At 42.8% G+C, this 17,834-nt stretch overlaps 1 protein-coding gene across 1 annotated transcript in view; it reads right to left on the reverse strand.

Moving 5' to 3' along the window:
* Nucleotides 1-17,834, reverse strand: part of Ubr4 (ubiquitin protein ligase E3 component n-recognin 4) — a 119,920-nt gene that overhangs the window by 41,676 nt on the left and 60,410 nt on the right. Inside the window, exons 61-74 of the mRNA XM_033767472.1 lie at nt 16,888-17,062; nt 12,383-12,479; nt 11,634-11,741; nt 11,089-11,205; nt 9,951-10,160; nt 8,092-8,241; nt 6,131-6,358; nt 5,377-5,455; nt 4,684-4,929; nt 3,616-3,784; nt 2,902-3,046; nt 2,259-2,344; nt 1,500-1,587; nt 1,036-1,229 (exon numbers count right to left, since the gene is read on the reverse strand). Coding sequence (XP_033623363.1) covers nt 1,036-1,229; nt 1,500-1,587; nt 2,259-2,344; nt 2,902-3,046; nt 3,616-3,784; nt 4,684-4,929; nt 5,377-5,455; nt 6,131-6,358; nt 8,092-8,241; nt 9,951-10,160; nt 11,089-11,205; nt 11,634-11,741; nt 12,383-12,479; nt 16,888-17,062 — 2,092 coding nt within the window. The remainder of the gene's footprint in view (nt 1-1,035; nt 1,230-1,499; nt 1,588-2,258; nt 2,345-2,901; nt 3,047-3,615; nt 3,785-4,683; nt 4,930-5,376; nt 5,456-6,130; nt 6,359-8,091; nt 8,242-9,950; nt 10,161-11,088; nt 11,206-11,633; nt 11,742-12,382; nt 12,480-16,887; nt 17,063-17,834) is intronic.

Consider the following 17,834-nt stretch of genomic DNA (forward strand, 5'->3'; position numbering starts at 1 on the left):
AGCAACTCCATAGATTATCAACATTAACATGCTTGTCAAAGGACGAAGAGAACACTTCCTTTAGGAAGTAGAGTTCCTGTCAATTTGTTGACATGGTGCACACATCTTATTCTGCCTTTTGGAGTAACAGTTGTACTTCCATTCTGTGTGCAGAACATCACTCCAAGTCTAACTATGCAAGTAGCATCCACCTGTTCTCTGCCCAACAGCAATGCCTGAAACTGCAACAAAAAGAGCTCTGTCTCTGTGATGGTCAACATGATAACCCAGCTAGTGACTCTTTGGGCCCATATGTGCTATGAACTGATCCGGATGCTGGGGTGCAGGGGTTAGGAAAGACCTAACGTGGGGGTACCACGCAGAAGGAAGGAATGCGCAATAGAGAAGATTCTTAAGAATTACTTTCTGCTCTATGAATAAGAACACAGCTGTCTTAGTTCAAGAAACGGCAATTACTTCCCCATACAGAAGGTCTTCCATAAGACTAGACATGCTCCAATTAAAATGGATTTGGGAGCTAGGAATGGTGATGTACACCTGTAATTACAGCACTCAATAGGCTGAGGCAGGAGGATCATCACCAGTTTGAGGTCAGCCTGAACTACACAGTGAGTTCAAGGCCAGCTTAAACTACATAGTGAGACCCTGTCTCAAAAAAACAAACAAAGAAAACAAAAAACATGGGCTTGAGAAGCTCAAAGTCCCTGTCAGGTCTTCCTCCTGCAGTAGGCTGTCAAGAGAGCTGGTGCTAGTATTTAGAAATACTCTGTCGGGCCACTTCAGTGGCACAGCACCTGCCTCATAAAAGCGCAAGGTCCTAAGTTCAAGCCCCAGTACGGTGGGGGTGGGGCGATCCTCAGTCAACAGTCTCAGAAACTGGTCTCATCTTTGTCCCTTCATCATGACAAACGTGGCTAGGGGGACATATTGACCTCTAGGGATATGCTGCTTTGTCCCCTTCTAGGAAAACAAACCAGCAACTAATGTGGAGCCTGGTAAATCTAGTACCCCACCTCAAGCCTGAAAAGCCCATACTTATTTTTCAACTCCACGATGGCCTGCACAGTTCGGTTGTTATAATACAGGTTGATAGTCCGCACCATCTTGGTCCTCTTCAGGTCCCCAATTTTCACTGTCACTTTGCTTATGGTGTGACTGCCAATGAGCTTCACAACCTGCTGGGTGGTGGTGTACCGTGTGTCCACTTTAATGGAAGACAGCTTGATATACTAAATACAAGGGCACACAAAAACACAATCTCAGTTCAAGTCTTAACAGCTTATCCTGCCTTTAAAAAAAATACACCAATATAATCCACTCTCCATTTATGGATGATGAAGTTTTTACTCAAAGCAACAAATGTAGCAGGCAAGAATCTATACCACCGGCAGCCAAATATTACAAGAGGAACCATCTATGCAAGACCAGCCAATCTCTGGATACAAGAAACCCACTGGACCTATGAGCCTCAAGACTGTTAGGTTAAAGATGTTACTTACACAAAATGGCACTTCTGGATTATTACAAACCAGGCAGGGATCACTCTCCAGGTAATAGCCATCAAATTCCACTAGGCCAGACAAAGTACTAAGGAAGAAACCAGTTTCAACATAAGCCGAGTTTTATTTTAGGAAACACTCATTTTCACAAAGAAGCCACGACAAAGTCATCATCAATACCCCAAAGTGAGCCCCTTGACAGAATTTGGGAAGGAGGAAAATCTCAATATGGTTTAGAAGTCACAGGAAAGAAATTTCAACTAATTGGCTTTAGTTGTTCTCTATTTCTGAGCTGAGATACAGTGGAATCTTAAAATGCATTAAAATTTCACTTCAAGAAAAGTCACTCAATTAAAACTTACCAAAAAAAAAAAAAAAAAAAAAAAAGTAAAACGTACGTCAGGAAAGTTTTTTTTAAAAGTCACCATTAAACCAGGAAAATAAATCAATTTAAGCAATGTGTTCTTTAAAACTTTTTAAAAATAAAAATGGAAAACATTTTCTGTAAGCTTAAGTTAAGCCCTTAAACCAGAGACCTTTTGAAGTTACTGCTGGCCAAACTGTGAATTTATTGATTACACTGTGAATACCTTCTATGTGCAAGGACCTGGACTATATGGGAGGAAGTCAAAACTCAGCTAGCAAAGGTTACTGCACCAAGCAGATTTTCAATTTGCATGTAAGAGCCAACCAACAGGCAAACAGCAACTCAAAACGGTGACCATCCTTCAAATAGGTAGGAAGCAAAATAAAGCTCACTTGTAAATGTTGGAGTTGGGATGGTTGGTAAGAATATGGTTCTGAGTCCGCAGAATCTCCACAGCCTTCTGTGAATATTCCTTTAACTAAAACAGAATTCAATTAAAAACAAAAAAACACAGTTAAAGCCCAGTGAAAAAGAGATTTATCTTTGGCTTTCTGGCGAAAGACTACCCTGCAAGTACTAGACTGCTCACAGTCATACAAAGCTGGGCCTAATTCCCAATGGTTTAATGATTTCTACTTTCTTCAAAAGTTTCATTTTAGAAATAGGTCACCTTTCAGACCTCATGGAAGAACACAGTTGCTATTCTTATACAGAACTCATGAAATAGTTATCTATCTAATAGTAGAAGCATTTTATGGGCCCATACTCAGGGCCACTAACACTACATGTACTTTCTTCCCTAAGCAGCTTTGCTGAGTTACATTTCCTTTCCCAATCTGATTTTTTCACTCAGTCAAATTCAAATTGCACTTAGAAGATGCTAATGTATATCATTTACGTGCTATAACGGTGTTTAATAAAAAATGCAAAACTCAGCAATTCAAGAGAGATTTCACATATGGACCCCCTGCCTAAATTAGTGATAAAAGATTCAACATAGCAAATTAGCCTCTCTGTCCATAAATCAAATGTTACCTTCTTCTCCGTTTGTGGAGTTTTCAAGGAGAAATACCCTAGTAGATCCACAAACTGGGCAGCTTTACGACCATAAGCTGGGAGTTCTGGCCAGATAGACCACATGAGATCCAGCAGGAGCTCTTGCTGAGATTTGCTAGAGTTTCTGCAAGTAAACGACAGCTCATGTCACCAAGTAGCACAGAACCCCAAGCCACCTCTATTTGTCACCAAGGCCCAGGTACTGTTTCTACAGGTGAATCTATTTCCCCCCAAGTATGGCTTAAGGCAGAATGATTCTATGGTTCTTTTGATCATTAGTTCTACTAAATGTAGTCAGTATAGCTATTTATTACCTTCAGAAGCTGGCTGAGAGTCAAGCTTAATCATTTTACTAGCTCCTTAACATAGCCTTCTGTGTGGAAAACAGTTATCTATTGCCTATGACATCAGCTTAACAGCTAAAAAACAGTTAACTCAAGAAAAAAAATCTCAAGAGGATTCAGGCTGGTGTAAATAATGACACTGGAAACACAACTACTGTAATACTTGCCTATGACATCAGCTTAACAGCTAAAAAACAGTTAACTCAAGAAAAAAATCTCAAGAGGATTCAGGCTGGTGTAAATAATGACACTGGAAACACAACTACTGTAATATCAAACCAAGGTAGAACTGCATCGTGCACCCTGGCCCCCGACCCAAGGACATCTGTGGAACTAAGATATCTACTACCTGTAGATATGCAGCGTCAGGCAGTGGGCCTGCCAGCGCACTGAGGAAGAATTAGACTCCAAGAGGAAGCACCGAAGAAACTGAATCAGGGTTTCCTTATCAGCAAATTTGTTAAGTTGGTTCACCAGAGCTGTGCACAGCTGGTCTTCCTGGCTGCCGGAGCTCTCACCTGCAAGAAAAGGGCAGGACTGAGGGCTGAGGACGAGGAACAAGTCCCTCCTAGGCCTCAGGCCTGTGCTACCATACGAAGAGGTGGGAATTCTGCTCATTTCTAGTAAAATTTCCACAAATGTGACCAAATAATTTTCAGTTAACTGGGGAATAGGTCAGTTCCAATCGAGACACAATAACACCCCGAACAAGCACAGGATAATGTACCTATACAAGCTCGGCACTGAAAAAACACAGTTACACTGGAAGAACTCAGTTACCATTACTACAGACCTGTTCAGAGATATTTCAATAATTAACTGGGGGTTTTTTGTTTGTTTTCAAGGTTTATTTGAAAAAGTAAAAGTGAAAAGTGAAGGAGAAACTGGCTCTGCAGAGTGAGGCTGGACTAAGCAAAAGAGGAGAAAAAGCAAGATAAAATACACCCTGGAGGACGACGGCTTCAACAATTAACTGCTGGAATGCAAGCCATCTCCACTGCTGCTGATCACCTGCTGCGATCTAATCTCCAAGGTCCATCAAAAGCAGTGAAGCTGAAGGTACAGGGCCAGCTACAAAGCTGACATTCCTAGAGCTTTCACAGCTGATCAAAACAGAATTTCACAGAACTCTGACAATCACTCCACAGAGCAGGTGTTGTTTTTATCCCACAGAAACAGTAACTTGATCTACTAAAATGTCCAGTGCACTTTTTCCTATCAGTCACTTGGTATAGGGTGTCACATAATTGTTGAAGGTGTCGCCTTCAGCACAACGCAAAATGAGATACAAAGTAAACACGAAAGGGCATCCGGAAGAAACAGGACATAAGATCTCTCAGAAGTTCAAAATAAACCACGTACACCGAGAGAGTTCCACATGCCACTCTGATCACCAAGACCAGAGGGTGGCTCTTACCATCTTTTTCCTTTTCCTTCTCTTCTTTCTTGCTCTTTTTAGTGGAAGACTTAGACTGAGTTGTGGTTTGTCCAGAACTGGTAGTCACGGGGGCTGAAGAAGCAGCCACACTGGAGGATCCAGTGGAGGTTGCCAGGGCAGCGAGCACTTTGCTGCCACACAGAGCACAGGAGAGCAGCTGCAGCAACACTGGGGACACCCCTTCGTCCACCAGGAAGCTCACTTGGAGGAGGAAGTACAGGACCGCTGTAAGCAGAAGGGCAGCCGTGAGCTCGGGGACAACTGAACTACTGACACCCAAGGGTCAGAGGAAAGGCGCCACGTGGCTCTGACCCCACATTCCCACCGGCTTTCTTCTCTACGTTCTCTGCTAAATACTGACAGTGAAAAGCCTTACAACTACGGACAGACTGAATCCAGGCCCCACTCTTATGGATAAGAAATTTCCTAGACTCTCCCACTCCTCGTTAGCTTGTCTGCCACAACCCAGAAGTCAGATACCCCTACAGCACCCCAAATCCTGACGATCAGCTCTTGTCACGCTCATGTTTGTACTTGTCTTCCTTGCTAGGCAGTTCTGTCTCGACATCTGTCTCACAGCTCTACGTCCAGCATCCAGTTCCGAGCTTAGCAAAGAACAGGTTTCAATAGACATTTCTTGAAAGAATGAACAACAGCAACAGCATTGCTTACAGTCATCTTTGATGCAGAATTTCTGCCAGTTGATGGTTCGCTGAGCAGCAATCTCCGCACAGGCTTTCAGGTGCTCCATCTGAAACGGAAACCCAGCACACGAGCAGCTCCACTAAGCAGGCCAGAAAAGCACCAACCCTGCTGTCTTAAAAGGCCGTCACCCTGGCCTAGGACAGCAAAGTGACCTTGGTCTTCTGTGCAAGGAACGTATTCGCTAGTCTGGTGAACCCAGGAGCAGGGCCCACAGGACTACAGCTTGGAATCTGCCTCTGCTCTGTTCCCAACACTCGGGGCCCTTTGTTTTCAGGGAAGCTTCTCACTAAAGCAGCTGCACAGGCAGACTATCCAGAGAAGCCACAATCCAGCTCGAGGTCACTGCTTTGCTACAAACACAATATAGCAAGGACACTAGAGAAGCAAAAAAAGTCATTTTGAAGGTGATCTTCTAGATACTCAAAGGCAAAATACTCCACTACTCACACAGATCTAAACAGCTTCTCTGTAGAAGCTATTTTTATACTCCACCCCACTCAACACCCAGAGGAGCACAAACTTCAGGATGATCCTATCCATGACATAAACAAATGACACTGGCAAGAAGCTCGAGCCACCTCATGGCGGTCACGCTGTCAGATGAGGGAGGGAAATTTCAGACCCCGAAGCCAACTACACAAAGCGGAGCACCCGCTCAGGCTCAGCCCTAGCTACGACAGCCCCGAATATTTAAGAGCCCTCCCAGGCCCAGCCCCCGTACCAGGCTGATGAGCGTGTCATACTGCAGGGAGGAACCGGAGCTGGCTGTAACCACACTCGCCCGCAGGAATATCCCCTGCTCTTCCAACAGCTTCTTGATCCCTCGCACATGGGAGTCCAGGGTGTGCAAATCTCGGAGCTGGCGATACTTCTCCTTTGACCCACAGATGAAGAGCAGAAGTTTGCGGACTTGACGGCGCACAAACGGAGTCTGCTGGATCATTAGGTACTGAAGGCATAAACAACAGAGTCAGCTGCTCTGGGCCTGTATCTGTACTAACTATGACTCTGGGACTGAGTTTTAGTGAAAAAAGTTTCTTCAGTACTGGAATTGAACCAAAAGCTTTTTGCATTCAGCTACAGTCCCACCCCCCGCCCACTCCATTTTTTTGGTTATTTTTTGAGATAGGGTCTCACTACATAGAGTTCAGGCTGGCCTTGAACTCTCTATGTAGCCCAGCCAGCCTCCCGAGTGCTGGAATTATAGCCACCATGCCTGACTCACTTATTTTGATACAGATTCTTGCCAAGTCACTAAGTTGCCAGGCTGGGCTCAAAATCAGGATTCTCCTGCCTCAGCCTCCCAGTGTGCTGGGTTTACAGGGATGTGCCATCATGCCCTGCTTTAACAGACTTTTATTAAAAACTAATAAGAAGAAAGAAAAAAACAAAAAAAAACCCAAAAAACTAGTGGGAAACAAAGCAAGCCACAGTCATTCACAGGGGAGTGGCTCTAGGAACCCTAAAGATGCCAAAACCTAGAAATGCTGAGTTCCTTATATAACCCTTGCACATTCTCTGTATATTTTTGAAAATCTCTAAAATTATTATACCTAATACAGTGTGTTTTATAATTACTTATACTGTACTAATTAGGAAATGATTAGAAGAAAAAAAGCTTTGGTCAGGACAGGTGCAGTTTTAAGATGCGCAGTATTTGTGGTCCAGTTGGTTGAATCTGTGGTTGCAGAATGCATAGCTGCCAAGGGCCAACCACACTCCCTCCCGGCCAAGCTTGCCTCTGACAAAGAGAACCAAGAAAGAAAGAAAAGGAACGGGGAGCAAGAAAACAACAAAGAACTTAAAAAGGAAGAATAGAAATGCAATATTCATACTCCTCTTCCTCAAGGACTTAGCAATATAAGGAAACTGGCCTTCACACTGACCCAAACAAAACTGAAAGAAAACAAAATTCTGAGCTCTTCTTCAGGTACAAGTGGTACAGAGGCTACTAGGGTCATTTAGGTTTCTCTTCCCAGAGCTGTTATCAGGTTGCTGTGCCGGTTCAGCTGCAAACCCAACTACCCTACCCTGCAGGATGCCCAGGCAAGGACCACAAGACTCACACTCCCTCTGTACTGCCTGGCTCCCTCGAAGTCCTGCACTGGGGGAACTGGAGATAGGAGCCAAGGAGCTTGCTCCCTCCTGCTGCCAGGGGTCCTGGCAACAGACTTTTGCAAGGCAACTGCAGCTGGCTCTACATATCGCATCCCCTTAGAGCTCCAGAAATACCAAGAGCAGCACCCCTCCTCAGAGAGCTGTGGACTCCCTCTCCTATTCATACGAGGGCTGCCGGTAGAGACCTGTTATCATATTGTTCCCTTTCTGTGTTTTTGGTTCTCAAATAGCTGTTTAACCAATTCCCTATACTGAAATCTCTCTGTGCAGGTAACTAGTGTACTTTCTGTTTCTCTGACAGAGCTGAATGTCTGAACTTGCCTATTACCACCTTGTGTGGGTGAAGTCCAGTGTACACAATCAAAAGCTGTGGCTGATGGCTGGCTATACATCTTGCAGTCTCACTGTACAGCAGACTGCAGAGGGGCAGAACCACTACCTAAAGAAGTGGAAGGGGAGGGATCTCTTAGGGGAACAGGAACGATTAGGAAGAAAGCAGGCCACAAAGGTGACAGCAGATGCGTCTGCTCCTGGACTGGCACAACACTCAGAACCTTCACTCACCTCTGAGAGAAAGTAGAACCACGAGTGATCAAAGACAGGAGGTGGAATTCGGGAATTGGTGTCGGCAATCTTTTTGATTTGGTATGGAAGCCTCAGTACCATCTCTGTGAGAAGCTGAGTATAGGCCTCAAACACATCAGCAGCATGACCCTAGGAGAAAAACAACCGCATGAGCGTCCGTGCTTACTACCTCTCCATGACCAAAATGAAGAAAAGAGGCTGAAGTTGTTGAAGGGCACCTTTCAAATTTGGAGCCATCATTAACAATTTAGTTTACAAACCCAGACAGCCCCAGGTTCCTGGGGACAACTTAGCTCACGCCAAGGATTACTGGAGACAGAGCTCACTATCCCTAAATGTTCAGGCATTTCCTTCTGTAGTTTTGACACTGGATTAGTGACTATACTCTGGTAACACAAAAATTAAACCTAGACTGCCTCTCCCCCATAAAACTGGAAAATGGTAGTGGGTAAGAATTTCACACTTTCTATGAGAAATGTATTCCGTTCCTTAGAATCAAACCTTTCCATTACAACAAGAAATATTTAAATAAATCAAGTGGATCAGAGACACTAAACTTGTAAATCATGTGCCTGGGTTCACATCACACAAACAGGAAGTAAGAGATCTGAGGACAGCAGAAACAACAGCTGTCTGGAAAGCTGTGTGGGCCCACAGGAGACTGGGGCCACAATATGTGTCATCTATTTTGTCCCTGGTTACTGATTAGATCTACTGTAATCTTTGAAAGTAAAAATAATTTAGAAAAATTGTCTTTGTTGATAGTTTGGAGAAAACACATCAATCTGTACACAGAGTGCCCTGGGAAACTTGACAGCACGGAAGCAGGTATCAGGAAAGGTTTTCCCAAGGATTCAATGATTCGCATGGGTTTTGCAGAAGGGCTAGAGTCAACTAGAGGGGAAAAGAAAGGGATATGGAGGGAGAGGAGAGAATTTCAATAAGAACAGCATGTACAAAAGCATGTGCCACATCCGCTGAAAGGTAAAGATTGACAGGGCTGCCAGGAAGGGGACTGCGAGTGATAAAGCTCCAGTTAAGTAGGTAGCTGGATACACAAAGAACTACTTGGTCTAAAAGTTGCAAAAGTACCTAAGGTTTATTAAAAGAGAAGTGTATGGTCAGAGTCACATTTTATGTTTTGTTTTGTTTTAAATGTCTGCTATATTCCAGCCTATTCAAAGTCATTCTGAATAGGCAGAGAGAACCATAGCTGGTCCAAGCACAAAGCAGAAGTGGTCATATCACATAACAGAATTTGTGGACCACTGGTACGAGTTAGGGACTATGCCACGTCCTTTACAAACACTACTGCTTCAGTGCTCAGTGACCCCATGAAGCAGATACTATTCGTGCTCTCATTCTTCAGGTGTAGAATCAAGGCTTCCCACGGCTAGGCAGAATTTCTCCACACCTCCTGGCTGGCAGATGAGAACCCTGGGTCCATAGACTCATCTGACCAGAAAGCCCATCTTATCCAGCACATCAAAGGGCGCCTCGTGACAGGAGGGGAATATCACACATACACGTGAGGACATGACACAACACATATGACGGTGTCACCTTGTACAGACTCAACTTTTTCCAAGGAGCTTCATATAAAATGTGATGGCTGATTCACTCAATCCTTCTGATTTACAGAGGCAGGACTAAGAGTCCCAGTAGAAAGGTTGGGAGAAATGGTCATGTATTACATCATGCCGAGATTAACACCCAGCAGGGAGCCCGGCTGCCTCAGGAGGCTCTGTGGAGTTCCTTCAGCTCCAGTCACTGACAGCACAGAGCACAGTGATCTGAAGGGGGGCCGGGAGCACTCCTTTATCCAGGGAAAACCTCACCTTTACATACTGACGGAGAAAGAACGGGCTCATATCGGGCGGAGAGGAAGTTGTATGTGGTTTCAGCAACTGGCTGGTAGCCACGGGCTCCTCATCATTCTGCTGGCTCTTCCAATACTCCAGCAGCGACTTGAGCACATGCAGGCAGTAGTCCACAGCCCCGGAGCTCAGCAGGGCTGCAGCGGTGGCACTGGAGATGAGGGAAGATGACTGGAAGGGAGAGACACACGGGGCAGGGAAGAATGTACTGTAAAGACTGAACTCTAACTGTGTGTTAAGTGGTAGGAAATATAAAACACTTAGAATTAGCTGCTACGGAAGTGAGCTAAGCAGTCTCTGGCGTTAAGGTTCCCAACTGCTCACACATGTCCCCAACTGCATGTTACAGAAAATGAATACCAATTTTCAACCTAAACTCTCTACACATGTGCCATTAGCCAGGGAGGCAAGGACTAGATAATTTTTGCCGTAGAGGGGCTTGGTTTTTCTCTTTTCCTTTGGGTAATGAGAAAAGAAGCCCATTTGAGGGAGAGAATACTTTGTACTCATCAGTACTTCTTAGCCACCTCACCCTCCCAAGCAGGGACTCTCCCACAGAACCAGCTTCCAAACAAGATGGAGTGAGCGATCACATGCATAAGAAAGGAGAAAAGCCAGTGTAAGTAAGACCATTAGAGGAGCCTTGCAAATCCCAGCAAACCCCACAGCTCATAAGCTCATTAAGATTGGATGCAGTTCAGCCTCAATTTCTGCCTTCTCTGATTTGTGATAATCTCCTTTCACCACACACACACTTGGCTTTCTCTCTGCTTTATTACCATACCTTATAGCAACAGACTCTAGCGGAACCCTCTTAGCCACTCTGTGCCTTGCAGAACAGGCCCTTCCTTTTCAATAATGGAACTTCCAAACCCTTTAACCCCTCCTCTGGAGGGATTGTTGGCAAAGACCAGGGCTTCGAAAGGATTCTGAAAAAGGTGGAGGTTCTGCTCTTGCAGAGGTGACATTTAAGACCCTTACTCCTCTCGGACGACAATGGCCTTATTTTAACAGAGGACTATCACTTTTGCCCTCAGTCCTGTACCAAGAGCCAGTCCTCTTACTTTTACCCAAACCTGTAGGCTCAAAGCAAAAATACCTCACATATGGAAGACTTGGATCCTGACTTGGTGCGGGACATGAAAACGCTCAGGAGTCTCATCACTACCAGATGGACTTCATTCAGGGCATTGCGCTCGTTCTTCTTAGAGACATCCTGCAGACAGAAGCAGAGGCCCAGAAGCCTGCACTTACTTCACGTGAGAGACATCCTCTGAACAAGACTCCCTAACCCTTCCTAGGTGAACAAAGACAGACTGAGCTCCAATGTCTCCATGTACCACAGCTTGAGTGCCCAGAGCCTTCCACACTCAGGAAGTCACAGTAGAAACACAAATAGCTAATTTAGTGTTTTCACCACACCAAGCCACACAGGTCCATGAGGTGAGGGACTTTGTCTTTTTGTCATTTCTGCTCAGGATTCCAAAGTATGCCTGGGCCAAAGTAGACACTAAACTTACAGTTGTTGAACCCAAAGAAATGGAACCCTCAGGGCTAGGTAGAGCTCCTCTAGGACAGGAATGAACCTGAGAAAAGATCTCTGCTGATCTCTACTTCTCACATAGCACAATTCTCCACTTTTACCTTTTTATCCATCCCCAATTCGGCAATAAGCTGTGAAAGTAGGTTGTCCAGGGCGCCCTTGTCTTTCTCATCTTCACCATCCAAATCTGTAGTGAGCATCAGAATGACCTTGAAGGCAAAGAGAATAAATATGAAAGCCAATTTTCCGAAGACAACAACTCTAAACATAGGATTTTCTGCAGAAATCTCAACCCTACTGACTTCCCTGTCAACCATAACTGTAATGCCTTAAAGCGTTCCAGATTCCAAGATTTCCCAAGCTTAAGTGTCCAGAGTCCTAAGAGTCAAATTTTGATAGACGCCTTCCCTGAAAAACTTTTTGCACAAAGTGTGCAACATTAATGGACTAACCTGCATTCTATCCAACCAAAGGGGATTCGATGTGGCAACATGTGCTGAACCAAAAATTAAAGAACAATTTTGGCTCCAAGAAAGGCAGTTAATTAATAGAAGACTAATAGCCCACATCTAGTACAAAGAGAGACAATGTAGAATAATCGTCTCTGGACTAGGCTTTTGCTCCTGGTTCTTCAGTCAAAAGCTAGATGATGACCTTGGGCACTTAAAAAAATCTCCTAGCCCTTAATCTTTTCATCTGTAAGCTGAAGGTTGAAACTTATAGCTCAAAACAGCACTCTGCCCTTCTGTGACTCAATATCAAACAAAGCTTCCAGGTCCTCTGAAGAGATGTGCGCTGTTTCAGGATAACCCCATGGAAATGTGGCAGAACCAGGAGAAGCGAGTGATACCTGCATGTATGGGATGGCCCGGACACCTCCAACATTTCGTAACTGGGGCAAGGTCTGTAGTAACCTTTCCAACAGCATCAGACGGACCATATGCAGCCTAAAAAGCCAAAGAAAATATGTACATGAAACATGAGCTAGTATACAAACAAGAATGAGCTGGATGTAGTCTTTCCTCCTTCTCCCACCAAGATAAGAGAGGAGCCAAATGCTTAGAAATAGTCTTAATACTAAAAAGATGTTAAGAAGCCAGGTGTAGTGACCTAAACTTGTAGACCCAGCTACTTGGGAGGCTGAAGCAGAAGCCTAGGAGTTGGAAGATAACCTGGGCAATGTAGAGATCCCATTTCAAAAAAACAAAAATAAAAGTCCAACAACCAAACAAAAAGATTTAAGAAATGCCTATTTGGTATACCAGAAATATTGGTGCAATCTCACTTTAGAAAAAGCAAAACTATTTTAAGCTACAGTTAGTTAATAGTTCCCAAGAAAGTTATTAAGTCCTAGTCATTCTCAGTATCTGAACTAAATCTCTAATTGTAGGCTTCACAGCTTTTAACACATGGCCCTATTCTGCCTCCAGGCATATTTTTCTAAAGTTCTGTGTAAATTCTGTATCATCCACTTGTACAGGGCCCTTAGCCCCTCCTTTCCCTGCTCCCCAAATCCACAGAAAGGCCAGCTACTGCTCTACCCTCCCACATCTTACTCTTCATGTTCCTAATGTAAAATTCAATGTCAGTACACACTCTCCGACTAGACCCATGAATTCCCCATGAATTCACCGGGTTCCTACTTAACCTTCTTCCTCAGCTGATACACAGCTTTATTACACTTTCAATTTAGAAACTTATCCTGGAACTCAGCCGCCAGGTCCTTATTTGTATAATAATAAATCAAATGATGTTGTAAACAGACCTGTTGCTCACATCTCCCAACCTAACTGGAATGTGACAATCAACAATTAGTTTACCAAATTTCCAAATATTACATTTGCGAAGAGAGCACAAGCTGACCAGCATAGGAACTGTATATAACAAAGCAGAAATTCCAAGTGAAATGTTGCAATTTCTAAACAGAATTTTATAGTACAATCTTTAGATTTCAGAAAGATATAACACTGGCCTTATATAGGGCAAAGAAAAACAAACTGGTACTAATACCAACGTTACTCTATGATGGAAATATTGATAAGGATACCTCAACAAAATAGAAGCCTGAGATGGCAACTTTCTTTTTTGTTTGTTTGTTTTTTTGAGACAGGGTCTATGTAGTTGAAACTGACCTGGAACTCACTATGTAGCCCAGGCTGGTCTCCAACTCACAGCAATCCTCCTGCCTCAGCCTACCGAGTACTATTGTTGCTCACATCTCCCAACCTAACTGGAATGTGACAATCAACAATTTCCAAATATTACATTTGCGAAGAGAGCACAAGCTGACCAGCATAGGAACTGTATATAACAAAGCAGAAATTCCAAGTGAAATGTTGCAATTTCTAAACAGAATTTTATAGTACAATCTTTAGATTTCAGAAAGATATAACACTGGCCTTATATAGGGCAAAGAAAAACAAACTGGTACTAATACCAACGTTACTCTATGATGGAAATATTGATAAGGATACCTCAACAAAATAGAAGCCTGAGATGGCAACTTTCTTTTTTGTTTGTTTGTTTTTTTGAGACAGGGTCTATGTAGTTGAAACTGACCTGGAACTCACTATGTAGCCCAGGCTGGTCTCCAACTCACAGCAATCCTCCTGCCTCAGCCTACCGAGTACTAGGATTACAGGCATGCGCCACCATGGCCGGCGGGATGGCAATTTTCTACACCAAAACCAAAGGCAGAGTAGATGCTGTTGATGAGTTATACAGCAATTATGCTGTTACTTGAAACACAAAGCATTGGCCAAGGATTGCATTTTACTCAATCCTAAACATGTGTGGCATAAATAATTTAAAAGTTTATGAAGAACATAAGTAAAAAACTCCATGAAGAAATTTTCTTAGAAGACTGGTGTTCAAACTCATAGATATCATTTACAGCAGAGGGGAAAAAAAAAATGTTTCTGCCCAGGGAACTATGCAAAAAAAAAAAAAAAAAAAAAAAAAAAAGAACACTGGTGAGCTGACAGGTGAAAGGGCAGGCACAGCATCACAATGACCTACTATGGCAACAGGAAAACAAAAGCTATCAACTGTGCCCTAACAAAACAGGATAGGAAAACAAAACACATGTGCCATCAGTACAAGTGATACTTGTGTATGGTACATAGAGTGTTCTTGTTTGAAGACTGCATTGGGTGTGATAGTTGAAGCAAAGATTATTTCTCTGGTAGACTTTTGTTTGTATTTACATTGTAGTTCACATAGATTTTTCTGATGTTATCTTTTAGGTTTTGTTAGCAAGTGAACAACTGCCATGAAAATACTGATGTCTATCTAAGCACTCGTTACATATTTGTTATTTTATTTTATGGGTATCTTATTTTCCTGCTAAGTGCATGTTGTAAAATATGGTAAGGAGCTCCTGATAAAACAGGAAGAAAGGTGAAAATAGTCTGCAAGACACAAGAAAGTAAGTACATGTGCTGTCAATGTAAGCAAGACATGCGCACAGAACATGCAGTAGTTGTGTGTGAAGGCCGTCTTGGGTGTGACAAGTGAAGCAGACTATTTTTTGTTGTAGAGTTCTATTGGTATTTTCAATGTAGTTCATATAGGAATTTATTTCTGATATTACTGTTAGAGGTGCTAACACAATAAGACAGGCCCTTGCCTTTCCTCCATTTGTTTCCCCACAGAATATTTTGTTTTGGAAATGTAAATGTGTTGCCCAATGTAACAAAATGACCTTTCAAGAATGTTCTGTTAAAGCTCCACAGCCTCAGGAATGTTCTGTAACTCCGCCCCCATTTCAGTGAGCTTGCTTGCCTACCCAGTAGTTCCTATAAGGGGGCTCTTGTTTCTGGTAGAGTGCTCAGATTGCTGTGAGACCATCTGAGTCCGTTGGGGCTTGCCAGCATAATAAAGGTTTATTTTCTACCTCTTCATCTGACCATTGGATTCTCGAATCTTCAAATTCCAAGAGCTGTGTTCCAGAGCTGCCACACTGAGCTGTAAAGCTCAGCTCTACCTCAGAGCTGTGGCACATGGCTGCAGTGCTAAGCGGTAACACTCAGCTGTGCGTCAGAGCTGTGGCACTTAGCTGTGACACTGAGCTGTAACACCTGGCTATAGCACTGAGCGGCTCTGCTCTGCTGCAACATTATCTTATTATCAAAATTCATACTTTGTAAGCAAGTACACCGATGATATGAAAATGCTGATGTTTATTCTAACAGTGTGATACATACTAAGAATTTAATACTTTGTTGTATTGCTATTTTATGTTCCTGTTAACTATACATTGTATAATATAATAAGAACCTCCAGACAAAACAGCAAGACCAGCAAGATGTCAAGTATGTCCTACAAAAAAAAAAAAGGAAAGCAAAACACATGTGCTGTCTGTGTAAGCGATACATGTGTATGGAACTGCTGTTGTCATGTGTGAAGACTGCCTCTGGTGTGACAACTCAAGTAAAGATTTCTTTTTTGTGGCATTTTCATTTAGTTCATATAGGAATTTGCTATTATTTTAGGCTTTGTATGCCAAAAACAGTCAATATTGAAAATTTTGAGGTTTTTTTTTTTTTTTAATAAACACTAGGTAAATATGTAAAATTCATGCTTTACTTTTTTGACATTTTTTCCTATTAAGTACACAATGTTTAATAAAATTCATAAAAAATAATATATCAACAGAAATATTCTAAAGAACACCAGTATGATACACCCACAATAATGCACCTTTATGACAAAACTGGTGTTATATTCTGTGGCTATAAAAGGACTGGGGATTTATCTCAAAGCAAAGGCCCCGAGTTCAATCCTCAGTACTAGGGTAAAAGAATTCACTCCACCTATAGTACCAAACACCACCACAATTTCTCGACAGGGATGCATTAGGAGTTTGTAGATGATTATCAATTTCAAAATGCTCTCCTGTTGGTACTTCTAGATACAAACCTATATTTACTCTGTCTTATTTATTTTACCTTCTAAACAAACAGGATAAGGAGCTATTTCTACTACTATATACTTAATAACTCTGCTGGGGTTCCAACAGGGTCATGTAAAAAGAGTGTTACGTAATGAGCTTCTGGTAATGATGAAACAAAAAAATGTTAGTAAGAAAAAGCCATGGTTTTATAATGATCCCTTCACAGTTATTAAGAGATTTGGAGAGCTTTCAGAGAAACACCATGTTCTATTCCCTCTTCAATTAATCTTATATAACCCTCATCAGACAAGGAAGGCAGATCTAGAGCATGACCTAAGATCTTAAACTCTTCGTGTATATTTAAAAAGAAAGTATGCTACTATCACCACTCTGCCTGCTATTCTTGAAATACTCTCAGGCAGGAAAGCCTCCCAACGGTGAACAGCCAGATGCATCCTGACCTGTTGCTGGTGTGGACATCTCCTTCAGTTTCCCCTTCCCCTTCTCCTTCTGAGCCATCTCCCTCCTGGTGCCCGGTGGTGGTGCTGATAGCACCCGTGCTTGAGCTGACACTTCCTGGTCCAGCTGGGTGGCCCTCAGCTGTGGCGTCACCATAAGCACTGCTACGGCCAGAAACTAGAGGGAAACAATCGAAAAAGAACAAATCAGCTCCCAAAGCATGATGGAACCTAATGTATTCTGAAGTCAGCAATGGTTAAAAGATAACTGGAAGCTTCAGTTTTCATCTCTATGAACCTAAATAAGGTCTGAATTCATGATTCTGGCACCACAACACTATGCTAAATCATCCTAGAGGCACTCTTCCTCCTATAGCATATAAACTCCACGCACAAGATCTAATCTCAACCGCTAATAAACACCTATCTCATACATCACACGGGAATGATCAGCTACTCTGAATCTTTTCCATGAAAAATTTTCACAGCTAGTTGTTAACTACAGACAGATTGCAAGGGCAAACCAAAATGGCTTTGTCACGTCCCTTCATTCCAGAGCCCCACCTCATCAGCTAGGGTAACGTGGGGATGGCTTTCTGTTAACACTACTGATCACTACCAGGGTTGCCCAAAAATACACTTCCCCAATAGTTCAGAAGCAAAAATCATAGGATAATGAGCTTTAAGTTCACACCACAATTATTTTAATGACGAGTGATGTATGTCTCATTGCTCTTCTACTAACAAATAATTAAAGGACGCCTGTAAAATATTCAATACTAAACCCCGCTGAGACTAGGATATTGCTATTAAGTATCAGAAACTCTAGGGTTAAGGTCAAATGAAATCTACAAGACTTTCAATGAGAACACTTCTCTTTGAGAAAATATCCCAGGGCCCAGGCAGGGACTCCTGTCTCGTCTCCACCCTCTGCCCAAGGAGATCAAGAC

Source organism: Fukomys damarensis, unplaced genomic scaffold, assembly GCF_012274545.1.
Source record: "Fukomys damarensis isolate Sample0158 unplaced genomic scaffold, DMR_v1.0_HiC HiC_scaffold_23, whole genome shotgun sequence".
Lineage (NCBI taxonomy): Eukaryota > Metazoa > Chordata > Mammalia > Rodentia > Bathyergidae > Fukomys > Fukomys damarensis.